Consider the following 27,511-nt stretch of genomic DNA (forward strand, 5'->3'; position numbering starts at 1 on the left):
CACAAACAGACTGCACCAGCCGGTGGAATAGAGGAAGTTTATTGCCTCTCCAGGATACAGCACAGCACAGATGGAATCTGGTCACAGAGCTGGGCTAGGATGCCTCAGGCCCCCTTGAGATGGGGGAGACTGGGCCCCTAAACTCCAGCCCCTTTCCCTAGGCTGTCTCCTCCATACTCCCAGACAGCCAGCAACTAACTAACTCTCTTCCAGCCCTGCCCCCCAGCCAGGGCAGCATTCCACCTTCCTTTGTTCCTCTCCATGGGGGGTGTCTGGCCATTGGTTTGCATAGTGACTCATCCTGTTTTGCTGGGTCGTGGTACCCACGGCAGCCAATGGGGGTTACCCCAGAGCCAGCAGCATAGAAACCAGCCAGGTACCCCCACTACGTCACAGTATCATTAGAATGTATAAAATTAGACAGGTGGAGTGGGGAATACTTTGTGAGTTTCAAATGTGCGAATGGGAGACATGGAGGGGGTTACCTGAAACTTCTTGATGAGCCACTGTAAAACAATCTTTTGCCCTTAAGTCTGAGCAGTGGTTGGAAGGGAGCGGCCTCAACTCCTTAACAAAAAGAGTAGGAAAGCAAAGGGTCTTTTGGCTGGGCTGTACCTGAAGGAAGAAGCCAGGCTTCATGGTGTGGAAGAGAGCCCTGGTTTAGAGTGGCAACTGGAAAAGAGGTTTTAGGGTGAGTTTGTGCTGAGGTGTCAGTGTAGAAATAGCCAAGCATTTTTGTTTCTTTTGATTGTAACTTACTTTGCTCACTTATTACAGCTTAAATCCTACTGCTTCCACTTAATACAATAATTTTTGTTTTCTATCAAACCCAGTGTAAGCAATTGTTACCTGGGGGGGGGGGGGGTGGGATGACAACTAGTGTGCACATTCCCCCTTTCAGTGTTAAAGTTGGCTTATCTAATTTCTTGGGGTTTGATCCCATTTGGGGAGTGCTCTTGCAGGAGGCTGGGCCCTAAACTGCACTCTCCTGGGATATAAAGATGTTCAGTGTCTGTACTGCTTCTAGCTTCGGGCAGGGACCTCATCTTGGGGCTTTGGTTGGGAGACCAGTAGGGGAACAGGGGAAATGGAGAGAGAGATGGAAAGGATCACATTGCTGTGGAAGAATGGAAGGGCTGGCATGTCCCCAGATCCTCAGGCAGCTCGGCGTGGGAAACCTACCGATGTGGAGCAGACCACGCTGAGCGTGACAGCTGGAGCTAACTAGTCAGTCTAGTTCAGGGTACATCTAGACTGCAGAGTTTTCCCAGGATATCCTGGAAAGGGTCTGCTGTGTCCAAGGACCGAGTGAGTCTGCTTTACTGAAAATTTGTTTGGAAAAACAGAGGCATTTTTTTTCACATCTCTGTAAACTTCATAGTCGGAAGAAGAGGGGATGTTCTGAAGGAGGGTTTTTTCCCAGCATTTGTCCCCATGTAGACTGGCCGAATGTTGAAAAAGCCTCATTCAGAAGAAAAGCAGAAAAAGAGACACAAATTGCAATTTGCGTCTCTTTTTCTGAATTCTCTTTGTGGTGTGGACACAGCCCCTGGGGGGAGTCAAGTTCCCCTGTAACTAGAAACACTTCAGATGCACCAGACAGTCCTGCAGCACCTTAGAGGCTGACCACACATGAAGCCGGGGTGACAAGCTCTCGTGGAAGAAGCGGGCTGTGCCCACGAGAGCTCATTGTACCATCGACGTGTGTTGTTAGCCCTGCCGCACCTGAGGGACTGTCAGCCTGGGAAGGTCAGAGCCACCCAAACGCTGTGGGTCAGGCCTCAAGGGGTTTGCAATGCCTCCACCCAGAGGTGACTAGTGCACCGAGGGGACCTTTTGTGGTGCTACAACACTGCCCCCCATCGGGTTGGGCCTCTTGCACCCCGAAATTTTCACCCCACTTCCAGGTGAGCTTCTCAGGCTTGGGGGCACGCTCCACTCTGGCGCACAACACCCCAGGTGCTCCCTGTGGGTGCCGTAGGCACTAGCTCTCGGCCTATGTTTCCCCCGGGTCTGTGTCTCTGGGACCTCACATGGGAACAGGGGGATACTCCAAGAATACTTGCGCAAGAGGGCCAGTGTAGACAGGGAAGAATTGTTTTGCGCAAAAAAGCCCCGATGCACAAAATGGCGACTGGGGCTTTCTTGCGCAAAATCGCGTCTAGACTGGCCACGGATGCTTTTGCGCAAAAGCACTTTTTGTGCAAAGGCACCCGTGCCAATCTAGACGCTCTTTTGCACAAATGCTTTGAACGGAAAAACTTTTCCATTCAAAGCATTTGCGCAAAATCATGCCAGTCTAGACACAGCCACTGTGTTTTAATTTGGGGGTACATTTAAGTTGAGCCTCTATTACGGTGTCCTTGAAATGTTTCCTGCAGGGATTTCCTAGAAACTATTACAACAAATTCCCACCCACATACCCATCACGAACAGTGCAGCATGTCAGGGAAACTGAGGCAGACACCATCCTCCAGGAAACTATTACAGCAAATTCCCACCCTACCCCCACCACGAACAGTGTAGCATGCTGGGGAAACTGAGGCAGACACCATCTTCCTGAAAACTATTACAGCAAATTCCCACCCCTACCACGAACAGTGCAGTATAGAGGGGAAACTGAAGCACACCGTTCCTGGAAACTATCACCGAAAATTCAGGCCTGGAAGCCACCTTCTGTGCCTCACATCCCAGGGCGGCCATCGCATTGGCAACACCCCGTGCCCAGACAGCGCGTGGGGAAGGGCTGGTCCCAGGACTGACCTTGCCAGGCCCCTCTGGGAGACACTGGTAGGTCCTGCACCCTGGGGAGAAAAGGGCTGAACAGCATCCTCCATGTGCCCCCACCCATGCCTGATCCCTGGACCTCCGGGACTCCAGTTCCTCTTGCCGATGGAGGCTGCTGCGGCTCCGTCTGGTTTGGCAAAAGCCAGGGCCCCGTGTGCAGCAGCAATGGCCCCTGCTGCTGATGCAGAACAGACAACGCCCACACCTGGGCCCCTCCTGCCCAGCTGGGTCCTGACCCCCTAGGTCCTGTTACCAGTGGGGCCGGGACCCCCTGCACTTCCCGTCCCAAACTGCTGTGCCATGTGTCTAGGAGGTGGCTGCTGCGCTGCACCCCAGCTACAGCTGCATTTGGCACCAGGCCAGGAAGTCCCTGCACCAACCGCCCCGTCCCGCCCCAGCGGTGGCTGCATCTCTGTCCCAGGTGAGCGACGCTGGCTAAAAAGCCCCACACCTACGCCCATGGGATGGCTGCCTCTCAGTGCTGGGCGAGGGGCCCCTGTACCAACAGCCCCACCTCTTCCCCAGAGGTGGCTGCATCTCCGTGTGCAGGTTGTGGGGAGCAGCTGGCAGCCGATGGAGGCCTGAGTCACAGCAGGCTCTGGGGTGGAGGGGAGGGAGGGCGGGCGAGTGTCCAGAGGGGTCAGGGGCAGGAATGGGAGGGGAGTTAGAGGGCAGGTGCAGTGAGTGTCTTTGGCCACCAGGTGGCGGCAGGACCCTGGGAGGGTGGGTCAAGCTGGAGTTCGGGGCTTGTGACTGATTTTGCTGCCTGCTTGGAGACCCCCACACCCCCAGCTGGCTGGGCACAGGGAGGGGGCACAGTTAGGCTAAGGGCCTGGCTGTCCTGCCCCCAATGACATGCTCACTGCTGCAATGAGTGCGTCTGTTCAAAGCACCCCGGTGGGTGGGTGGGCGTGGACCAGAGACGGGCGGACGTCCTGCTTCCTGCAGGCAGGGCTCCATGGGAGCGGAACGTGGGCAGTGTGATGAGTACCCCACCCCGTTCTGGGGCTGCAGGGGTTCAACCTGGCTCCCTGAGCGAGGGTCCCCGCCTGAGATCCCTATTGGGCATGCTCCAGCGGAAGGCAGCTATAAAAGCAGGGGGAGGGGAAGCAGCTCAGTGGGGCTGGTGTTGGCTGGACTTTGTGTCCGGGAAGGGCTTTTGGGGGGGAGGACGGGGGGGTCTGCCAGAGAGGTCAGTACCAGAGGCGGCCGCTTGCTTTTCTCTCGCCTCTCACAAGCTCTTTGGGGGACACAGAGTTTGGGGTGCCCCGGGGTTGGTTTCCATTGTCTGCCCCACTTGTGGGTTCCAAACACTTGATGGTGGCAGCAGGTCCCCCAAAAACTGGGTTTTGGGGATTTGGGGAAGCCTGCAGAGGCAGGGTTTGGGGTGCTCTTGCTGGCCCCCAACTTCTGCATTTATTGTGCCAAAGTGGGGCATAGCCCTGACAGGGGCTCCTGGAGGTGGGGCTAATCTGGGGCTGCCAGATCTGTTAGCTCCCGGGGGAGGGTCACCCCTTGACGGGCGGTGTCCTCTCCTGTCGCTATCTCGTGTCCCGGGAAGGGTTTGGAGGTGCTGAAGCTGGAGCACTGTGGAGGGCTGGACGTGCTTGCCCAGGGCTGGGGGGTGCGGATGTCATAGGCTCCTTCCCCACTCTGGCATGATAAATGCGGAAGTGGGGCCTGCAAAAGTACCCAGAACCTGATCTCTCCAGGCTGTGGTAAAAACTTCCCCTCAAAAACTTAACCTAGATTTGGGGGACAAAATCCGCTGCCACCACCCAAGTGATGAGAAAAAAACCAGGGGGAGAGCACTTGGGAAATCTCCCCCCTAAGGAAAAAACCAGGACACAACAATTAACCGATGCCAGGTTAATACAAAGAAACGAGAAAGAACGTTTATTATGGTGACGGCGTGTGGGGGTTCCCGATTCTGCCCCCCGTAGCAGTGGGAACAGGCTCCGCCAGCCAGTAGAACAGGGGGGCTTATTGCTTCTCCAGGGTACAGCCCAGCACAGACGTGATGTGGCTACAGGAGTCAGGGCCAGGCAGCCTCAGACCCCTTGGGGTGGGGGGTCAATCGTCCCTGGACCCTCGCCCTCAGCTTCGGTTGTTCCCTTCATGTTTCCAAGCCAGCAACTGCCCCTTCCCCCCAAAACCTCCCTCCTTTGTCCCCTCCCTGCCCTCCACCGGTCGGACAGGTTGGGTCTTGGCCTAGGAAGGTGACCGTAGGCAGCCGTCCTGCTGGGCCGTGCTACCGACACCGGCCAGTAGGGGTCACCCCCAGCCCACACCGCCACCAGTGGATGTCCCAAGGGTACGGCTGCCCAGTGCACCACAGTCATCACCACAACACTCCTGTTGCAAGCAGAGCGACCAGCTAGAAAAGTCCCACAGTGATGTCCCCATGGAGGGACCCGCCCCGGGCCAGGGCTGGGTTACAAAGGCGAGCGCGGAGCTTTGGCGCTGAGCAGGCTGGAGCGAGGGGAGAGTCCAGAGCCCAGCAGGAGATTCAGTCGGGACCCTCCGCGGCTGCAGGGCCCACGGCTCCGTCAGACATTAGGAACTGGGCAGGGAGAGGCAGGGTAAGGCGGGCAGGGCCGGTCACACTGTACGGCTCATGGGTGCTCAGGGGAGGGGGGGCTCTGACCGGGGCCCACGTGGAGGGGAACGGACCCCGCAAGCCGGTCACCCACCCCCGTGCAGCAGCCACCCTGCTTGGGACCCGTCTTTGTGGGCGACCAGGGGTTGGCTCCCCAGCCGGCAGGTCAGAGGGGCAGGGCCTGGGGGACTCTGGAAAGGGACCCGGGCTCTTCCTGTGTCTCCCCCCCTCCGTTCCCCCCTCACTACCCTGGTTACTGCCTGGTGGGCGAAGGGCAAGTTGGTGTTAGAGTCTCTGGCAATGACCCCCCAGTCCCTCGTGCCAGCATCCCCCTGCTTCAGGGTGGGTGTAAGGCTGTCCTAGGTGAGTGGATGCACTTAGCCCTGAGGTGTGGGGTGACGCTGGGAGCTGGCGGGAGTCGGCAGAGTTACACATGGGGCAGATACCTTCTATCTGGGCTAAGACCCTGCACTGCCCCAAGACTGGGCACACGGGGATGGGGCTTTCAGAAGCACCTTGGGAACTCAGGAGCTCAAACCCCAGTTAATCAGTGGGGCTGAAGCTCCTGCTTCCCCCCTCCACATCCCCGTCAGTGTCGGGCATGTCCCACCAACCCCCAGCCACTAGGCCAGGAGCCAGGCTAGACACCTCCAGAGCCACAGCTGGCCAGATGCACCTGACGGAAGGGGGGGGGGCAGACTGCTGAGCCCCAGGGGGCACAGTGAGCAGCACAGGGACAGGGGAACGACTCAGCACTCACCCGCGGCTTGTCTGCGGTGATATCGCTACTTCCCTGTGGAGGGAGACAAGGCAGAGCAGTGAGCGTGGAGACTCCCGGGACAGGACCTAGCTTCATTCCATGCCCACGGCCCATCCCAAGGGAGGTGACAGCTAAGTGCCCTGGAAGCTGCGTGGCTGCACAGCTGTTTAGTGAGCTCCTCCCAGAGGCTCAGAGCACCCACAATGGCAGGGAGCTCAGCTGACCGGCTGGGGAGTGGGGCGCCTGAGCAGCCCCAGACCAAGAGCTCATAGGGAGGGGAGATGAGGAGGGAATACGTGGAGTGAGAGGAGCTGTAAGGGAGTTTAGGGAGTCCCACCCCGCAACATTTCAGGGGCCAGGTGCAAACGGAGACGTGGTCAGCACCATCCCCAGAGTGCGGGAAGCCGGGGGCAGGTCCCAGGGGCCATGGAACAGACAGCAAAGCCTGTCCAGCCATTCTGCCTTGGGGAGTCCTGTCCATGGGGCTCGGCCTGGCTCCCCGCTCTGACCCCTACGACTGGGCACAGCAGGGAGAGGAGAAAGAGCCTGAAGCAGGGGACTGGGGTGAGGCCTGAGGCCTGAACCCAAGTGAGCAGGAATTGGGCCAGGAGCAGGAATTCAGCCCCTGGCACGTGAACTCGGCCCTAGCCTGGCTAAACCACGCGGATGTGCAAACGCCTCCGGCCAAGAAGGGCCCTGTGAGGGAGAGGAAATGCCGGGGTGTCTCCCCTGAGTCTACAACTTCTCCCCAGGGAGTCCTGGGCCAGTGCTGGGGACGTTGCTGCGGGCTCAGGCCCTGAACCGACTGCAGAGCTCGGTGGGAAGGGACGCGTGTTTCCCAAACGTAGCCCATGTACACGGTGCCAAAGTTTGAGAAAACTTGCTCTCTTGGAGGGCTAAGACCAGGCACCTCACATCCCCTCTCCCAGCCTCTCTGAGCCCCTCACAACCTCCCCCATGGGCACCGCGCCCTCGGTCCGGTTCCACATTCACACCACCACACCCCCCCACCCCACCCACTGGGGGTCCCTTTGAGCCTCTGCTAGCCCTGCATGTAGCCCCCCTGCACAGCCGGTGCCCCATTCAGACCCCCCGCTCGAAGGCCCCGCACACACCTGCACTCTGGCTGAGGAGCTTAACCCCTGTCTTTGGGTCACTGTCCACTTTGGGCTTCTGCCGGAAGAGTTTGCAGATCCCTGTGTCGAGAATGCAGGGGGGTATCAGGAAGGCAAAAGCACAATTGGAAGTGCAGCTAGCAAGGGATGTGAAGGGGAACAAGAAAGGTTTCGACAGGCATGTCAGCAAGAAGAGGGGGATCAGAGAGGGGATGGGCCCTTCCTGGATGAGGGAGGAAACCTAGTGACAGATGATGTGAGGAAAGCAGAAGTACTCAAGGCTTCCTTTGCCTCTGTCTTCTCAGACAAGGTCAGCTCCCAGATGAATGCACTAGGCTAAGCAGTATGGGAAGGAGGTGGATGGCCCTTGGTGGGGAAAGAACAAGTTAGAAACTATTTAGAAAAGCTAAACATACAGAAATCCGTGGGCCCAGATTTAATGCATCCGAGGGTACTGAAGGAGTTGGAAAATGTCATGGCGGAGCCCTTGGCCGTTATCTGTGAAAAGTGGTGGAGATTGGGAGAGATCCTGGATGACTGGATCTTTAAAAAAGGGAAGAAGGACAATGCAGGGAACTACAGACCGGTCAGCCTCACCTCAGTCCCAGGAAAACTCATGCAAGGGATCCTCAAGGAATCCATTTTGAGGCACTTGGAAGAGGGGAAAGTGATTAGGAATAGTCAGCATGGATTCACCAAGGGCAAGTCCTGCCTGATCAATCTGATTAGCTTCTATGATGAGGTACCTGGCTCTGTGGACATGGGAAAGTCAGCGGATGTGATACACCTTGACATTAGCAAGGTTTTTTATACGGTCTCCCGAAATATACTTGCCAGGAAGTTAAGGGAATGTGGTTTGGGTAAATGGACGGTAAAATGGATAGAAAGCTGCCTACACTGTCGGGTCCAGCGGGTAGTGATCAACGGCTCGATATCAGGTTGGCGGTCGGTTTCTAGCGGAGTGACACTAATCTGGGGAGAGGTAGATATGCTGGAGGGCGGGGACAGAGTCCAGAGTGACCTGGACAGATTAGAGGATTGGGCCACAAGAAATCTGATGAGGTGAAACAAGTGCAGAGTCCAGCCCATGGGGAGTAAGATTCCCAAGCATTGCTACAGGCCGGGGACCGATGGGATAAGTTCTGCAGAACAGACCCTGGGGATTTCAGGAGATGAAAACCTGGATCTGAGAAACTGGGTCAGCAGGGCGCCCTTGTAGGCAAGAAGCCCCTTGTACCACCAGGGCCATGTGGCTGCCAGCACCAGACGCTCACAGCTGGCAGCCGGGAAGCCCATGAATGCTGATTGGGGGAGAAAGTTTGAGGGCAGGGCTGGACCAGGCCCCCCCACCACCTTCAGCCCCTTTCAGTGACAGACTCGGAGCAGCCGAGGGAGCAGCCTGCAGGGTGTTACTGACCAACCCCCCACTCAGTGTCACTCAGCGGGACGGGCCCTGTGGTCCTGTCTGTGCCCTGCTGATCCCGGGCTGGAAACCTGTCCCCCACCCTGTGGTCACTGCTCCCCTCACCCAGTGGCAGGGAAAGACCCCATGAATCCTGGTTCCCAGCCCCCCTGCTCTAACCACTAGTCCGCAGGAGTCCCGCTCCCAACCCGGCAGGCAGCCATGCCCTGAGCCCAGTGTGTTGCTTCCCAATCCCCACGGCTGTTTGCACCATTCCTGGGAACTATTTGGTCTGGTCCCCCTTGGGGGCAACTCTGGGCCTGGGACACTTTGCCCCGTGCGGCAGCTCAGGTGTGGGGGCTGCTGACAGACCCCAGGTCCTGTGCATCCCCTGCTGGGACTGCACCAGCAAGCGCGGAGGGGCCGGGAGGGAGGGGAGGTGTCAGGCAGCTGCAGCAGGCGCCATTTTGCCTGAGCCGCCATCACCCCGCCTCCAAGCGCTCTGCTCCGTCTGGTGGAGGGGGGGGCAGAGGGTGCAGTTCAGCCGGAAAGGGCCATGTCCCTGGTCCAGCTACATCCCGTGGCTCTGCTCTCACCTGCGCTCTCCAGTGCACCCAGGAAGAGCTCCATGTCTTCAGGTGACCAGCTGATCTCCCCGGCTCTATGCTGCCTGCACAGGAGCTCTGCCTCGGCCTTGCGTTTGGCTGAAGGGAGACGGGGGGGTCAGAGCCACCAACACCAAGCCCCCGCGTCCTTCCCCCCCTTCCCACTCTGCCCCCGACATCACCCCCTGCACCGCCTGGGCTACAGACCTGGTCTCAGAACAGGCCCCGAAGGGAACCCGGCAGAGCCTGGAATCCCAAGACCAGCTGTTCGGCGCACACGGACCCGCCCCCTGCTTCCACCGGGCCCCGCCCCCAAGCAGCCATTGAACACTGATTGGGGGAGAAAGTTGGAGGGCAGGGCTGGACCTCCCCACTCCCAGCCACTGGCTCCCCACGCCCCTCCCCCCAGCAGTGCCCTCACCAGGCACAGGAGCTGGTCCCAGCCACTAATGCCCAAGCAATTAACACCCTGCTGGGGCTCCCCCCACTCACCCACCGCCCGGCGCATTTAGTGTGTGGGCAGGGGCCCCATGGTCCTGTCTGTGCCCAGTCTGGAGACCTGCCACCCCCGTGTGGTCACTGCCCCCCACACCCAGAGGCAGGGAAAGACCCCAGGAATCCTGGCTCCCAGCCCCCTGCTCTAACCACTGGCCCCCACTCCCCTCCCAGAGCCGGGGGAGACCCCAGGAGTCCCGCTCCCACCTGGCAGACAGCCGTGCCCTGACCCCAGCCTTTGGCTTCCCAAACCCCAGGGCTGTTTGCGCCATTTCGGGGAACTATTTGGGCTGGTCCCTCCTGGGAGGTGGCTCTGGGGCCCTGCGGGGGGGATGCGGGTCTCCAAGACTCCGTCTGCCCTGCAGACTTTCTCCAGGGGGTCTCTGCCGTGTCCAGGGAATGCGGCTGCCCCCGACTTGCCGGGGGAAGGGGGGGCTGGGTGTCCTCTGATCAAGCGTGGGGAGCAGCCGGCCCCGCTGGAGAGGGGAAGGGGCCAGGCACGGGTGGGTTCAGCAGGGCGGGGGACCACTCCCCCCCAGGGGTCCACGCACCAGAGCTGGCCCAGGGCACTGCTGGGGGGAGAGTCCGGCAGTGCAGGGGTGAGGACGCACCTGCCCCACGGCCCCCACCCGGCTAGAATTGGAAGGGACCGAGCGGCACCAAGGCCAGGGCCCTGGTGTGGGCAGGGGCTGGATTGGGGCCTTACAGCCCTGGGGGAGGGGAGATTTCCAGAAAGGGCCCCGTGAGGCAGAGGGGACACTGGGGCATCTCCCTCAGACCAGATGGGCCTGGATCCAGGCACGAGAGTCCAGGGGACACGTCCCAGGCCAGAGGAGAAGGACCAGGCGGGGCTTCAAAGGCCATTTCCCTGTTCCACCTGCACCCCAACCCCCCCTCCGCCGGGCCTGCTCTCACCCCCGCTCTGGCCGACCCACTCTCACAGCTCCTCCAGGGTGTGCTCGTTGTCCAGGGACTTCAGGACCGAGGCGACAGCCTTCAGGGTGGCTTCGTCCAGCAGCGGGAAGATGAACTGGAACTGGGGTTGCTGCTCCCCACGCTGCTCCGCTCCGCCCTCCCCACCAGCAGGCCGCCGGCACAGACAGCCCGGCTTGAGCATCACTGGGGGGGGGAGGGGGTCAGAGTCACCGGCCCCCCACGTCCCTTCCCCCTGCACCTCACGTCCCTCCCCGCGCTGCCCCGACTCACCAGCGTAGCCCCCCCTGTGACGTAGTGGGGGTACCTGGCTGGTTTCTATGCTGCTGGCTCTGGGGTAACCCCCACTGGCTGCCGTGGGTACCAGGACCCAGCAAAACAGGATGAGTCACTATGCAAACCAGTGGCCAGACACCCCCCATGGAGAGGAACAAAGGAAGGTGGAATGCTGCCCTGGCTGGGGGGCAGGGCTGGAAGGGAATTTAGTTAGTTCTGTCTGAGAGCATGGAGGAGAGCCTAGGGAAAGGGGCTGGAGTTTAGGGGCCCAGTCTCCCCCATCTCAAGGGGGCCTGAGGCATCCTAGCCCAGCTCTGTGACCAGATTCCATCGGTGCTGTGCTGTATCCTGGAGAGGCAATAAACTTCCTCTATTCACCGGCTGGTGCAGTCTGTTTGTGCCATTTCGGGGTGCAGGAGACGGGGACCCCCAACGCGCCGTCACACAGGCTAAGTTGACTATCCCCAGAGGCCTCAGTTTACAGTGGGTGTGACAGTGGTTTCCGACCTGTGGTCTGTGTGCCTTTGGGGCCATGGACCATGTCAGTAAAAGGCTTGGACTAAAAAGCACTGGATAGAATTCAGCTGTTCACACAGACAATCAATTTTCAAAGGGGTCACAGAACCTCCCTTTGACACTTCTAAAGAAGTCCACAAATTCACAGAGGCTGTGTCTAGACTGGCCAGTTTTTCCAGAAAATCAGCCGCTTTTCCGGAAAAACTTGCCAGCTGTCTACACTGGCTGCTTGAATTTCCGCAAAAGCACTGACTTCCTACTTTTTGCAGAAGCACTGACTTCCTATCAGTGCTTTTTGCGGAAATACTATGCTGCTCCTATTCGGGCAAAAGTCCCTTTTGCGCAAAAGGGCCAGTGTAGACAGCTGAGATTTGTTTTGCGCAAAAAAGCCCCGATCGTGAAAATGGCGATCGGGGCTTTTTTGAGCAAAAGCACGTGTAGATTAGTCACGGACGCTTTTCCGCAAAAAGTGATTTTGTGGAAAAGCATCCGTGCCAATCTAGGTGATCTTTTCCAAAAATGCTTTTAACAGAAAACTTTTCTGTTAAAAGAATTTCCAGAAAACTTTTCTGTTAAAAGCACTTCCGGAAAATCATGCCAGTCTAGACGTAGCCAGCGGGTGGAAGTGGCTGGTTTAGGGCCCAACTCTAAGGAGGGATCCTGCTAAAACAATGAATTGTAATTTCTGGGTGCTCATTCCCCGGCTGATCAAGGGAAACAATAATCTGGTCACTAGATTGTCCTGGCTGCTCCTTAGGTCTGATTCGGGATCAGCTCCCTCTGGCTCGCTAGAAAGGCAGGGTCATAATACTAAGTACCTACCAGGTATTTCTGGCTGGTCTTCTCCCTGTTCACTTTCAGTCCCAGCAGCTTTTGTCTCTTGATTCTCAGAGTCTTCAGATGGGCCTGGAGCCTTTCCTGCAGACGCAGAAATATTTCATGTGACTAAGCAAAAAATCAAATGTGAGATTTGCTAATAATTTAAAAATAGATCATTTTTGGTTCAACCCATTTCTGTAATGTCCTGCCAGCGAAGATGTTTAGGTTTTTAGTTTTGTTTCTGTTTTTGTTAGTTTCAGGACTAGAGGGAGGGGAGCTGGCCCAGCACGACCACACACTACTCACGACTGCAGGGCCCGGCAGGTTTATGAGATCAGAGACAGAGTCACAGTAATAGACACTGGGAGTGTTTTCAGAGGGTTTGAAATTGTCAGACCTTGTTACCGTAGGGAGCTGGGGTCACATACTCAGAGGCTGCATGCACAGGGGTGGGGGAGATCGCAGGGGAGGGAGCTGGAGGAGAGGAGGGACACTGAGAGCATCGGGGATGTCCTGAGAAGCCAGGGTGCATGGGGGTGGGGAGTGAGGTGTAGAGGAGGGACCCAGCCAGGCAGGTGCAGGGTGGAAATCTGGCCTGGCAGCCACCCGTGATGACCTAGCTCTGGCGATTGCAGGTGTTTGCAAACAATCCTCAGTGCCCCTCCCCCGTTCCCACCCCTGCTTCTTTCTTTACCCGCCTGCTGCGGGTCGTGTGCATGAGGCTGTGGCTGGGGCTAGGAGCTCTCTCTGGCTGGCTTGTCCATAGGGTGCCTGGCCCCACGGGGCCCCAATTGCTCCCTGGGGCCCGGGGAGGCCGGTGCTATAGACACCAGTGCATTCTACTCACTACCAATTATTGCCATTGCCATGAACGTCAGCATGGAAACCAGGGTTGCCAGACAGAGGTTGACTGGCAATCAAAATAGGCCCGGGAAATGGGTTGAGTACGGCCCACTTTTTCACATCAAAGAATGTTTTTTAATTTACTCTTTGGCCCCCATTAGCCACACACACCCCGACCCCTGTTAACCATGCTACTGACCCCCATGAGCGAGGCCTCTGGAGGTAACACTCTCGGGGCAAGATGGACACATGACCAGAAGTAAAAGGTGTCATGTGACCCCTCCTAAGGACTTTTCCCACCATCCTCCGACCAATAGGGATTAGTTGGCCCCCAGCGAACCCCCCTCATGCAACTATCCTGCAATTGCATTAACCCAACGTGTGTGACATTAACTCGGGGGCGGAGAGTCTGGGGGAAGTGTTCCCTTCAAGAGTTTCCTCCCATGAGCAGAATGAATTTTGTGTTGTGCACCAGTACTGAGTTCAGGTGGCTTGTTTGGATGGGCCACTGTGGCACCCACGTTATTAATGAAGATCTTATGAACCTCTCCCTTTTCCCTCTGCTGCCATGTCTCTTCTCCTTGCTCCATCAGCTCCCCTGGTGCCTGCTGCCCCCCAATCCCTCACCCTCCTCTGCTGTCCTGACTCCTGCCCTTCTCACTGCCCTCAGCCCTCCCAAGACCTGCCCCCCTCCACCAGCCTTTCTTTCCCCTCTATGCCCACTCCTCCAGTAACCCCACTCTGATCATGTGAGCTACCCCTCCTCATCCCCTCTTCTAACACCTCCCTCTACACACCTGCCCTGCCTCTCTCCTCTGGTGCTGGTCCCTCCTCTGCAGGTCTCTGCCCTTCTGCTTCATCCCCAGAATCCGCTGGCACCTGCACCTTCCCTTAGCCCTGCACCCTCCTGGTGCCTTCCCCTTCCCTCACTGCCCCCGCCCCCTTTGCCCTCTTTTTCCCTGATGCCCACCCCTTCACCACCCTCTGTCCCTGTTCATCTCATGCCCCTGTGCCCTCACATATGACTTGCTCCATCACCCCCTTCCTCATTCCCAGCCCTTCTTTCAAGCTTTCGCCCAGCACCTCCCCCTTTCCCCTCTAGCTCCCAGTGCCCTTCCCCTCTCCTCTCCTCTCCAGCATCACCCTGTCCCCCCCCCCGTCGGACACCTCCCCTCCTGCCCTTTTCCTCATTGTCTCCACGTGGCCCCCCGGCATTTGTCTCTCTTCCACCCTGTCCCTTGGTGCCTTCCCCTTTCTTCCCCTGACCTGTCCCCCTCCCCTCAGCACAAGCCTCTTCCTCTCCCTCTCCTTCCCCCTATATTTCACCGTTCTCCTCCCCCACCTTCTGCCTTCCAGTTTGTGAGGCTGGAGTCTGTGGTCGGGCCCCAGAAGTCCCCACAGCCCTGGACCCAGCTGCTTGTGGGGCTCCAGACCACATGCCGGGCCTGGAGCTGGGCCACGTGGGGCTAATTTTACTGAAGTCCACGCACCAGCTCTGGCTCCCATTAGCAGGAACATGGGGGTGGGGGGAAGTCCCCACTCTCCCAGACCCTCCAGGTGGAGCACGGCTGTGAAAGCAGGTCTGTACCAGAGGCGTAGCACGCAGCGAGGGTGTTTTGTGCCCGGGGGCAAAGGCCAAATTTGTTTTGGTATGTCTACACTGCTAATGTAGGCATTTGAACTTGCAAATGAAGCCCGGGATTTGCAGGTCCCCGGGCGCCGCCATTTTTAAATGCCCTGTAGTTCAAACTACCTGCCCACGGCTACACGTGGCACGGACTAGGTAGTTTGAATTAAAGCTCCTAATTCGAACTACTGTTAAACCTCCTTGCAGGAGGAATGGTTGCCAGCTGGCTGGTTGCCGGCAGCTGCGCAGAGCTCCCCCTGCCTCCTTGCAAAGAGGCGGAGGTTCGCAGCTGGCCGTGCTGTTCCCCGGCAACCCCTCCTCGCCAGACGCAAGAAGGCAGGGGAAGCCCCATGTAGCTGTCGGCAAACGTCCGGCTTTTTGGGAAAATCATGTTATTTCGGGGACGGTCGTGTTGTGCGAGAAATGTTCTCTAAAAAAAAATCGTGCTATCACGAAAACATGTTAAGCGGGCACGTGTTCAGTGAGGAATTACTGTACCTTAAAATCCACTGCTCCCGTCCTCCCACCCAGCTGGCTGCTTCAGCTGCAGTTTGGAGAGAGCCGCTCAGCGGCAGCAGCACTTTGCCGGCCGGCAGCTCCTGGACCCAAGAGCAGCATGTGCTCGTTGGTCCCACCCCAGCCTGGCACCCCCCAGCGTTGTGCCTGGGGGCGGGGGCAACTGCTTCCCCACCCGCCTTCACTATACCTCTAGAGTGGGGAGGGGTGGGAGGGAGAAAGGGCCGTGCTGCCCATGCAGAGCCAGAACTCTGACAGCTGCTTTCAGGAGCAGCTTGTTGGGTATATCCCCCTCCTCCTCCAGCAGCCACCAGCGAGCCGGCCCCTTGGCCAACGGCCCACCGGGAAATTCCCGGTAACCCACCGTTCCAGTCCACCCCTGTTGCTAGAGGTCCAGAATTGACCTGGACAGTGCGGTATTTTCATCTCCTGTACGGTAAAAAAATTCAGAAAATACCGTGCACCTGAAATGTCTGGTATGTTCTGATTTTATTCCCTTCCAGGAGGCAAAAACACAGACTCTTCGAGTCAGTATTAGATACCTGGCAACCCTACACACACTCAGCAACTGGGCTCAGCCCCCCTGCTTATCTGCTTCCGCAGGGGAGCTGTCTGGCCTCAGAGGCATTTCTTAAGGGGCCATGTTTTTTCCCTGGTGTTTTTTTTGGAGGTGGGGGAGATTTTGGTATTTTTGGTTAAACCATCTGGCAACCCTAACAGACACATGCTGGGCACAAGGTTCCCCCACTGACTCTGCAGAGATAAATTCCAAAGAGAAACTTGCATGACTGGGATGCTCCCTGTGGCTCAAGAGAGGTAGGTGGGGACGAGGCTGGGCACAGGCCGGCTGGCCCTTTCAAGGCAGGCGCTCTCAGCAGGGTCCCTGTAGGCCGGGTGCTTGGGCAGCAGGCCAGGAGAGATTCCAGTGCAGCCCAGCTGATTAGCAGAGCGCCCAGTCACCCACAGCTGGCAGCGGGTGTTTCTACGGGTGGTGCACAGACACACGTGCATTGGCGCACAGAACAAAATTTATTCCACATATGGATGGAAAATATTACAAGGAACATTGGTTGTCAGCCCTGCCTGTGACGTAGTCAATTCTCCTCCCCAGGAAGGGACAATGAAACGCAGGGTGAGGGGTCCTGGGATCTAACCCGGCGAGAGATATGTCAAACAGAGGCACAGGAAAAGCCAGAGGGAGGAGGTCCATGGAGAAGGCAGAGGAGACCCTGGACCTTGGAGACAGAGGAGACCTCAAAGTCCTGAGAGTCCTGGCTGGGAGAGCAGGACTGTTACTGGCCACAAAAAAATGCCATTGTGGGTCTTTTTTGGGAAACTGAGGCAGGACTACCCCATACCACGAGGGTCACTCAGGTGCCCTATCACCAGGCTGTCCCTGCTTCCTGCAGTCCCAGCCCTGACCCTATCGGCTATATTCCCAGGGCGGGAGCTGCTCCCCAGTGCTCCCCTCCGTCCCACGAGGGCAGGAATCGCAGTCGGCATTTCCCTACCTGGAATTCTTCCGCAGCTTCCTCGGCAGGAATCCCGGTGTGAGCTCGGTGCCCCTTGGACCTGTCGCACACCACACAGATGGGGATTTCATCCTCTCTGCAGAAGAGCTTGAGAGGCTCCTGGTGTTTCTCACACAGTCTCTCTGGGGCTGGTTCCCTCCCTGCCAGCAACCTGAGTGCTCTGGCTGCGTCCACAATACTCCTCAGCTGCCTGTTCAGCCTGAGGTTTCCCTGGGGAAAGGTCCGTCTGCACTGGGGGCAGGAGACGTCTGCAGTGAGCCCCCCCAGCACTGGGTGATGCAGGCTCGGCAGTAGCTGTGATCACAGTCGAGAGACACCGGATCATTGAAATACTCCAGGCAGAGAGGACAGGTCACTTCACCCTGGAGTGTCTTTGCTGGATTCGCAGCAGCCCTGGCTTCTTGCAGGGGAGACCAGAGAATTTAGTTTCAGTTTTGTCCGCTGGGAAATGGGCGGGTTGCAGTTTGCACCACTCAGTGCTGCCTTTCTGGGCATGTTCTGCTCTTTCCTTTTTCAGACTCTATGGAGCCTTTGCATGAAGTCTGATGAGTCCAGACTGACAGTGACTCCTCCAAAACATCTGCCAGGCCCCAAACTTGGGCCTGGGCACTCAGGGTGCATCTACACTGCCCTGGATTTCAGGAGAAGCTGTTCTGGAAGATACATTCCAAAATACGAGCATCTACACTGCAGGGAAGCCTCAGAATGAGTCTGAGGCAGGCTCCCCTAATGGAGATGTGCTACCTCGATGGGGGAGCATTAGGGTACGTCTACACTACAGCGCTAGTTCGAACTAACTTAGTTCGAATTAGTTAATTCGAACTAAGCTAGTTCGAACTAGCGCATCTAGAACTAAAAACTAGTTCGAACTAGCGTTTTGCTAGTTCGAACTAGCGCGTCCACACTGATTGGACGCAGGGGGGCATTTAAGGGCAGCTGAAACCGGTTCTGGCAGGGCATCAGGTCAGCAGTTGCTTTGTGTGGCTGCTGTCTGAGGCTATCTGAGGCTCGTGCTTAAAGGGACCCCCCTGGACAGCCGGTTCTCAGCTTTTCCTGCTTGCTTGCCAACCTCACCGAGGGACAGCAAAGCGTCGGTCTCTGTGCCCGTCTGTGTCGGTGCTTCCCTTCGGGGGGGACCGCCGCAGGTGGCAACATGGAGCCACGGCTCGCCCTGCACCTTCTGGTGCACTTTCTGGACTTGCTGCTGCAAGCCTGCCAGCAATGGCTCGAGGCTGCCTGGCACCACCTGGGGAACGTCAGCCCCCTGCCTCTCCGTCTGGCCGCCCTGGGGGCTGTGGAGGAGCCGCGGCGGAGCCCTGGCACTGGCGTGCCCCGCCGCATCTGGCGTCTGGACACCAGCAGCGACTGGTGGGACCGCATCGTCCTGGAGCGCTGGGACGACCGACAGTGGACCCAGAACTTTAGGATGAGGAGGGACACCTTCCTGGAGCTCTGCGAGTGGCTCGCCCCTGCCCTGCAAAGAAGGGACACTCGCATGAGACCCGCCATCCCCCTCCAGAAGCGGGTGGCCATCGCCCTCTGGAAGCTCTCCACGCCGGACAGCTACCGATCCGTCGGGAACCAGTTCGGCGTGGGGAGATCCACTGTCGGAGCAGTGCTCATGCAGGTACAGCGCTCGTCGGCCACCGAGCCGGGGGGGAGGGGGGCTGCGAGGAGGGGATGGGCCGCCCCAGGGACAATGGGGGGGGGGCGGGAGGAGGCGAAGGCACCCCGCACCGGAGGGGTCGGGCTGTCCCGGCCGTACTACACGCCGCCAGGGGGGTTGCTTCCGGGAGTGGGGCGCGGGGCACTGCCAGGGCACGCACGCTCCCAGCCACCCGGGCGCCCCACTGATTGACGCTTTGCTGTGTCTCTCTCCGCAGGTGGTCAAGGCCATCAACCGGGTGCTGCTCCGCAGGGTGGTCCGCCTCGCCGACCTGGATGCCGTCATCCGGGGATTCGGCGCCCTCGGCTTCCCCAACTGCGGGGGGGCCATCGACGGGACGCACATCCCCATCCGTGCCCCGGAACACCAGGCGTCCCGTTACGTGAACCGCAAGGGGTACTTCTCCGTCATCCTGCAGGCCGTGTGTGACCACCGGGGACAGTTCACGGACATAAATGTGGGCTGGTCCGGCAAAGCACACGACGCCCGGGTGTACCGGAACTCCTCCGTGTGCCAGCGGCTGCAGGACGGGACCTTCTTCCCCGACCGCCACATCAGGGTCGGGGACGTGGACATGCCCGTCTGCCTGGTGGGGGATGCCGCCTACCCACTGCAGCCGTGGCTCATGAAGCCCTACACGGGGCACCTCAATCCCTCCCGCTAGGCCTTCAATAACAGGCTGAGCAGGGCCCGCATCGTGGTGGAGGGGGCCTTCGGGCGACTGAAAGCCTGCTTTCGATGCCTCCTCACCCGTCTGGACCTGGCTGAGCACAATATCCCTCCCGTGGTAGCGGCATGTTGTGTGCTCCACAATTTGTGTGAGCGGAAGGGGGAAGCTTTCCTGCCAGCCTGGATGGCTGAGGCTGACCGCATGGCTGGACACTACGGTCAGCCCCGCACCGCCGCTGTCCGGGAAGCCCAGCGGGGGGCCATCCGGATCCGGGAAGCCCTGCGGGAGAGCTTCCAGGTGGAGGAGGAGGAGGACTGACCTCTCCCTGCATGCCCCACCGGGGCCTTCTTCCACCCTACCCCCCCCCTTCCCCTTTCCCCTCCCTACCTACTATCAAATAAAGACACCTGTTTTTCAAACAAAACCGTCTGTTTATTTCACAGAACTGGGGTGGGGGAGGGAGGAATGAAGGTGGGAGAATGGAGGGGGAATCCTGGGACGAGGGAGCTGGAAGGGGAGGGGAGGGAAGGGAGGAAGGGAAAGGAAAGCTCAGGGGTGGGAGTCCGGCTGCCTCTCCCGTCTCGCCACACTGTGGGTCCGGGGGCGTCGGTGGGGAATGGTTGTGGAGGGGGGGGCAGAGAGGACAGGGGGTGTGGAGGAAGCAGGAGCGGAAGCAGGAGCGGAAGCAGGAGGAGCAGGGGGAGCAAGAGGGGGAGCAAGAGGGGGAGCAGGGGGAGGAGGAAATGGAAAGCGGTCTAGCAGGCTCTGGAGGTGGCCTCGCAGGGCACGGCCCTGCTCCTCCAGGGCCTCCAGACTCCTCTGGCGCAGCCTGAGGTCCTCCTGGACCCAGTGGTCCTGGAGACGGAGCTGTCGGTCCAGGAACCGGAGATGCCGCCTCTGGTAGTCCTCCTGGTTCCTGGCTGTCCTGCTTGCCCGGGCGCGGGCGGCTGCTGCAGGCGGTGTGGTGCGCCCTGCAGGCCCCGGTGCTGCAGCTGTGGTGCAAGAAGACCAGCGGTCAATTACCCCAGGGGCCCAGGTGTGTGAAACCCAGCTCCCCTCTGCAAGGCCAGGGCCCCTGCAGGATCCCCAGCTGCTGCTCCGTGGTGGGCAAGGCCCAGGCGCATGGTCCCGGGGCTCCCTCTCGCCCCAGCCCCCCGTACACATAAGGGGAACACGAGGGTACTCACAGGTGGATGCCTCCCCGGCCTCTGATTATGCAGGCGAGCGGCTCTGTGGGGTGCCTCGGGGGTCCCGGGTCCTGGGAAGGCTGGCGGCAGGCTCCTGGCTCTCAGAGCCCTCCTCCTCCTCCTCCGTCTCCAGGAGCGGTCCCTCTGCCCCGGGGTCAATCACGTCCCGGGGGGCAGGGACGGCATGAGGCCCCAGGATGCGGTCCAGGGCATGGAAGTGGGGGCAGGCCTCCGGGTCAGCCCCTGGCAGGCAGGCCCGGGAGTAGGACTGCCGCAAGTCCTTAATTTTGCAGCGCACCTGCTCCCGGCTGCGCTGGTGGCCCCTGGCGGCCAGACTGGCAGCCATGCGTCCGTAGACGGCCGCGTTCCGGTGGCTAGTGCGGAGATCGTGGACATTGGAGGCTTCCCCCCAAACCTCGATGAGGTCCACGATCTCCGCACTTGACCAGGCGGGCGCCCGCCTTTTGCGCCCCCGGGCAGGCTCCTGGGAGCCGCCAGGCTGGTCCTGGGGAGCAGTGGAGGGCTGGGAGCCCTCGGATGGCTGGCTCATTCTGTGGCAGGTGCAGGCTGTGCAGGCACGGGTGCTTGCAGCCTTGCTACTGGCACAAAGTGAGTAGCCAGCCCGTGGCCCTTTAAGGGCTCCGGGGCCGGGAGGGGGGCAATAGAGTTTCCCTGGTGTTGGCCAGAGTGGCCACCAGGGAAACCTGGGAAGCCTTAGCCTCCCACTAGTTCGAACTAAAGGGCTACACAGCCCTTAGTTCGAACTAGCTAGTTCGAACTAGGCGTTAGTCCTCGTAAAATGAGGTTTACCTAGTTCGAACTAAGCGCTCCGTTAGTTCGAATTAAGTTCGAACTAACGGAGCGCTAGTGTAGTGCCTAGGAAAGTTAGTTCGAACTAACGGACGTTAGTTCGAACTAACTTTCTAGTGTAGACATACCCTTACTTATCAACCCAGGAAGCACTGGCGAGTAATGAATTTGCAGCTCACAGGCCATGTCCAGCTTGGCCCATCTGCAAGTGGCACCCAAGTGGGTGGCATCCCAGGGGCGGGGCAGAGGAGCTCACCAGCATAGCGGTTTTCCCGGGTGCTTCTCACACAGAAAGGCCCCTGATGGGACCAGGCAGAAACGTGATGTCTCTTTCTTGGTGTCTCCTGTTCTGTCCCGGCAGACGCTGCCCCTTCTCCCGCTGGCCTGTGCCTGGCCTCCCTCCGCCTCCTGGCACCACAGAAAGCCCCTTGGCGTGAGCCCGTCCCCTCTCCCAGGCAGGTGCCTCGGTCTCCCCTGCCCCGGGAGGCCGGCTCCTCCTGTGGGCTGCTCGCCAGAGGGGGAGCAGTGAGCGGGGAAGGATCAAGTCCGGCCGAGGCTCACAGCTCGGGCTCAAGCCCCAGTGCAAACCCTGCTGCCGGGCCCTGTCGCTCGCCTCCACACACACTCAGAGGGGAGGGGAAGCCCTGTTGCCTCAGGCCCAGAGACGAGGCCTCATCCCACATCCCTGCACTTGGCTTCCCCTCCCCTGGGGCAGGCTGGGCCCTGGGCCCACGTCCTCCTCAGCCCACGGGGAAGGAGGGAGCTGAGAGGGGGCAGGGAAGCAGGAGGCCAGAGCCCCCTCCCCGCAGGCTGGCCCAGCGCAGTCTCTGCCTGCTGGAGCCTCCTCTCACTAGCACTGGGGCCTGTTCCCTGCCAGCGGATCAGCCTGTTTCCTTTCCCAGCCGCTCTGCCCCGAATTGCCGGCTAAAGACAGACAGTCCCGCCTACCCTCCCACCTTGCGCATTTACCACATAAAACAACATTGTATTAAAAAGCCACCTTCGTTATCTCACTTATTAAGCAACAAGGAAGAAAACAGGTTTGGGGCTCCATTGGTCTTTCAATTCGGTTATTTCTGGATAGACCTCCGGCAGTGCAGACACAGCCATAGCTGGTCTGTTGAACACAGAAAATGAATGAATGAAATCCAATGTTCTGCTACTTCTTATAATGCATCCACTTCCCTTCAGACATCACAGGCGGACATGGCAAGAATCCGCACTGAGCCCCCAAGGCTGGGAACCACATTCCCTGGAGGGAGGGGGGATCTAGAAAGCTCTCAGGGGTGCAGGTGGGTAAACAGGCCGACACCGTGACATATTACAATGGGCTAAATCATCCTGCATTGGGCGGGGCAGGGACAGGGGCATCCAGAGGCCCCAAACTGTGGCTGGATGCAGGAAAACCCACAAAAAGTCTCTGCCTCACAGGATATTTTGCAAAGACAAGAAGAGGCAGCGAACAGCCTGGCAGAGGAGGGGAGACAGGAACTCAGGCTGGGAGGGAGAAGGGACTGAACAGAGGGGAGGCAGAGATGACTCTGGGGTCCCCACTGTGTGTGGGGGGGGGGGAGGGGAGGACAGGGCTGAGGTTTCCATGCCCATGAGCAGGACAGCAGAGATTTCTCCCTGCCCGCTCCTCTTGGGAATGTCGGGGGAGATTTCACTGGGGGTCGAGGTACCGGGAATTCCCCAGCTCCCCTGAGAGCGGCAGCTCCCCACAACCATGGCCCCCAACCCCACTTACTGTCCATGTTCTCCTGGGCGCTGGGGGCTGCAGGGAGCGTCTGACCCCCTGGCTCAGCTCTGGCTCAGGGCAGCAGGAATCGAGCCAGGTGCGGCTCCCCCTCGGCCTGCGGCTGGACAGGACACAGCAGGGAGCAGTGATCCCGTCGCCCATCACAGCCTGGCCCTGTGAGCTGGGCCCAATGTGGGAGGGTGCAGGAGGAGCCCCTCAGCAGCCATGGAGAGAAGCCAGGGGGGAGGGCAAATTGCCCATGAGCCTCGTACACCCTGTACCACCGGGTCTGGGAGGGGGGGGGCTCTGTGTGTGGGGCACAGACTGGCAGTCAGCAACATGGGATAGGTGCTGGAACGATGGGCTCTCTAAGCCACAGACTGGCAGTTAGTCAGGGATGTGGGGCAGGGGCTGGCAGAGGGGGCTCTGTGTGTGGGGCTGTCACGTTGCTGAATTGGAGGGAAGCAGCCAGATCACTGCTGCACCCCTAGGTGGGGGTATTGGCCCCAGAAATCTGTATGAAAGGGAGCCATGTGGGGTATTGAATGGGAGCTTGTGGTTTTCTGATCCTGTGTACGCTATTTATGTGAGTGTATAATGTCTGTGTGTGTAGGTAGGAATCTGTAATCTGTGTGGAAGCTGAATATTTCTGTGAATGTGGTTAAGCATGGCTATGGACAGGCTGAGTAGCAAAGCCCTGTGGAACAATGACTCTCAATAGGCTATGGACACACCCAAAGAATGGGATTTGTCACCTGAGGGCAGCCAGCAGGAAACATAGAGATTGGCCTCTGACCAGGTGACTTGCTGCAGACTAGAAGAGGCCAGGAAGGAGGTATAAAGAGGCCATGTGGTCGATGCCATTTTGTTCTCAGCTCAGCACTTCATCCCAGAGGCAGCACTGCAGGGATTGAAGAGCCCGGAAGACCTGTGAACCCATCCTGATCGCAGGATGTGCAATAAGAACTTTTAAACCAGCAGCTGCAACATCTCTGCTAGAGCCTGCATCGAGAACTGGGAGATTCGGTGCATGTAACGTACTGTACTTTAATAACCTTACTCTCATGCTTTTCTTTCTTGTAATAATAAACCTTTAGATATAGATTCTAAAGGATTGGCCCAGCGTGATTTGTGGGTAAGGTCCAGAGGGTAAATTGACCAGGGATCTGTGGCTGGTTTCTTGGAACCGGACAGAACTTGTTCGGGGTAGGTGGGATTGGGTGCTAGGACCCCCCACCTGTGTACAGGCCCGGGGCCATCTGGGGCACGGATATTGCTGGGGTGTCGGAGGGGTTTTGCTCGGGAGGCTTCAGGCAGGCTGCTGAAGCGCTCTGTGAGACTGGTTTGTGGCCTGTTTGGAGAGGTCGCCAGTCAGGGGGACTGTAAGGAGCCCCGGATTTGAGCAATTCGCCCTGAGCGGACGCCCTAAGCTGTGCCCAGATACGGCCCGGTCTGTCACAGTCCACTGTGACAGACCGGGCCGTGTCTGGGCACAGGGGCACAGACTGGCAGTTTTTCAGGTACATGGGGAGGCTGATGACTGATAATAGGAGACTAGCTGGTCTCATGGGGGTGTCTGGGTGGGGAAGTTTCTAGGCTGCGGGAGACGGGGGTGGGGTTTGGACGGGGGGCACAGGCAGTGCTGGGCTGTGTGTGCACTGGTGACAGGATGCAGAGTTAACGGGTAGAAAATCTTCACCCCTGGCCTGTGTTTCGGGGGCAGCTGGACCAGCCGACGTGGTTAATGGTGCTTCCTTTGAGCATCCCCCCGGGAGCAGGTCGGGGCTGTTGTGTTCACTAGTCTGATGATGATGATGATGGAAATGTTGCCGTTCAGCTGAGTGTGAGCAAAAGCAACACACACGCCCAGGAGAAACCACGTCCTAGTTCCAGTGCCCAGTGCACCCCTCACATCCCTCTTCTAGCCTCTAGGCCTGGTGCTGCTGGGAACCTCTCCTGGGACCCCCCTCTCTGCCCCTGTGCAGAGTCCTAGAATCACTGGGCTGGAAGGGCCCTGAGGAGTCAGCTCGTCCTGTTCCTGCTCAGAGCAGGGCCCAGCCCAACTCACTCACCCCAGCCAGGCCTGTGTCAGGTCTGGCCTTAAAATCCTCTCAGGACAGAGATTCCCCCCTTCCCCAGGCCTCCCGCTCCAGCGTTTCACCAGCCTCAGTGAAATCGTTTCCCCTAATACCCACCCCAGAGCTCCCCAGCTGCAACTCGAGACAGTCGCTCCTTGGGATCCCCTCTGGCCATGGAGAGACCCTCTTAGGCCTCTGCCTGGCCTGCATCCTCTGCCTCACCCACCCCCAGCACAACCGGCTGTGAGCCCCAGGCCGGACCTTCCTCCTCAGCCCTCGCTCTGGTCACACAACAAATGGCCTGGGAGCACTTTACAGACCAATAAAACATGCAGGTGGGATCATGAGCTTTGGCGGGCTCAGCCCCCTGCTTCAGATGACCGGGGGCTGGGGGGGCATCAACCCTGCCCGGAGAATCAGCCCCCCAGTCCTGCTGGGCCTGCCCCCCGAGGGTGCGGAGTAGAAAAGCCTCTGGAGCCGCTCAGGCCGGGCCGACTGCAGGAGGAGGAGGATGCGCAGGGAGCTCCGGGCCCAGGGGCGCCGAGGGGGCAGGAGCCTCCAGCAGCAGCCGTGGCCAGGGAGGCCCTCGGACGGGCCGTGCCCACAGGCCGTGTGAGGGGAGAGACGCCAGGGCTGCTAGGAAGGGGCCCAGGGCGGGGATTGTTCCTGGGGGCTCAGCGTGTGGCGGTCGGAGTCCCTGCTCCTCGGCCAGCAGGGCCCAGGGCTTGGGCCCAGGGACACGGGGGCTCAGGCGACGGGGCGGGAATGGGAGTGTTTGTGCTGCCAGCTCCCATCGGCGGCCCTTGGACTGACATGGGTGGGAGGAATTGGACCGGCTGCCCCGCGCTCCGCATAGGGAAACGTGGGCTCCCCAGTGCTGAGCTGCTCAGACAATTCTTTCCCCGCCGTGTGGCTGGGGGCTCCGGCCAGAACACGCCTGCTCCGACTGACCCCGTGTTGGGGGGGGAAGGGCTTGTCAAGGGGTCAGATGTGCAGAGCCCGTAGGGGTTGGGTGGATGCGGCTGCCTCCCTCTGCAGAGACCAAGTCGTGCAATGGGGGATTCTCCATCCCTTGCCATCACTGAGCCGTGATGTGAGGGCGTCAGTAACAGCCAGGGCAAGTGGGGCTGGAGGGCAAGTGGGGCTGGGGCCGGAGGGGTGGGGGAGGTTTTGAGGCCTGCAAGGTGCAGGGGGTCAGACCAGATGCTCATGATGGTACCTTCGGCCGTTCAAGTCTGAGCCCATGAGACCGGCCTCTGGGCTGCTCTGGGACTCCTGACCCCAGCTCTGACCCACAGCCCCTGCTCTGACTCCTAGGCATGACTGCTCCAGCCAGGAGTCTGGGAGAGCTTTGCATGGGGAGGGGGCTGTGCCTGTGGGCTGCATCCCAGTGAGGGGCTCTGCTGGCACCGCTCTGCCCCACAGGCCCTGGGGTGTAGCCGCCCCCTCGGCTGTCATGGGAAAAGTGTTTCAAGTCCTTCGGTTTGCAGGGAATGGCTGAGACCCACCCGCACGTGCGCTTAAGGCCCAGAAATCAAAGCTCATACAATCCATTATTGGTTGATTTCTCTTCAATCTCTTTATTTTAAACCAGTCTCACAATTTTTTTACTTGGCTCCTGCTGTTGCTACCCCTGAGGTGGGTGGAGATTTTGGCGTTGAAGGAGCATCTCTCGGACACCACGAATCACTTCTCCTCTTCCCGGCAATGCAGGAGAAGGCAGCAGGGACTCCAGAGTCAGCGGGAGGCTGGATACATCTGGGCTGGCCCCAGTGGCCAGCAGACACAGAGTTTTGGGCCTGGCTGAGCAGCAGGTTTCTTTTCACACCCGTCTGTTGCCAGGAGTCTCTGGCCACTCCCTGCCGTGGGTGCTGCCGTGTGAGCCCTGCCCTGGCCCTGGGCGTTCCTGGCCAGGCCCTCCCTTTGCTCCTCCACTCTCCATCCAGGCAGATCTCTGAGTCAGGGAAACCTCCCCTGAGAACCTGCCACCTCCTCCGTGGAAGTGGTGGGAAAGGGGCTGCCGGGAACTCCTGGCCGTGGGGGCCCTCGGGGTCGTAGAGGAATCCCCTAGTGCAGCGTTTCTCCCCCTGGGGGTCCCTGCCCAGAAGGGGGCGGCAAGGCGAGGGCAGGAGGGTCGCTCACGGGGGCACCGGACGTTTGGGCTTTCCCAGCCGTGGCCTCGTGTTCAGTCCCCAGGTCCCCATCCCGGCGGAGTTTGGAAATAAGAAGAAATGTCCCTGATCTCTCCTGGCCTCCCCAGCTGGGCGGCTGGAGGGGCAGCTGCTCTCTGCCCCCAACCTGGCCAGCAGCGGCGCAGACGGACGGGTGGCAACGGCATCGCTGCCTCCACTTCTCCTGCGCTGCTGCTGCTGCTGGCACTGACCCCACAGCTGGGATCCCGCTCGCTCTGGCCACCCAGCTTGGAAGGGAGCGATGCCCCCAGCAGGGGGAAGAGGGAAGGATGCAATGGCAGCCACTCCCCCTTCCTTCTGTGCTGCTGCTGGGAGCGGAGCTGCCCTCCGAGCTGGGCACCTCCC

At 59.4% G+C, this 27,511-nt stretch overlaps 1 protein-coding gene across 1 annotated transcript; it reads right to left on the reverse strand.

Moving 5' to 3' along the window:
- Positions 1 to 6,026: 6,026 nt before the first annotated feature.
- LOC142820455 (tripartite motif-containing protein 6-like) lies at positions 6,027 to 21,420 on the reverse strand. Its single transcript, XM_075909280.1, has 6 exons — positions 21,415 to 21,420; positions 16,805 to 17,119; positions 12,311 to 12,406; positions 9,260 to 9,367; positions 7,262 to 7,342; positions 6,027 to 6,179 (listed from the first exon to the last, which is right to left on the reverse strand). Exons 1-6 carry the CDS (start codon positions 21,418 to 21,420, stop codon positions 6,027 to 6,029), a joined length of 759 nt encoding a protein of 252 aa, XP_075765395.1.
- Between the last annotated feature and the right edge of the window lie 6,091 nt (positions 21,421 to 27,511).

The sequence above is a fragment of the Pelodiscus sinensis genome, chromosome 26 (assembly GCF_049634645.1).
Source record: "Pelodiscus sinensis isolate JC-2024 chromosome 26, ASM4963464v1, whole genome shotgun sequence".
Lineage (NCBI taxonomy): Eukaryota > Metazoa > Chordata > Testudines > Trionychidae > Pelodiscus > Pelodiscus sinensis.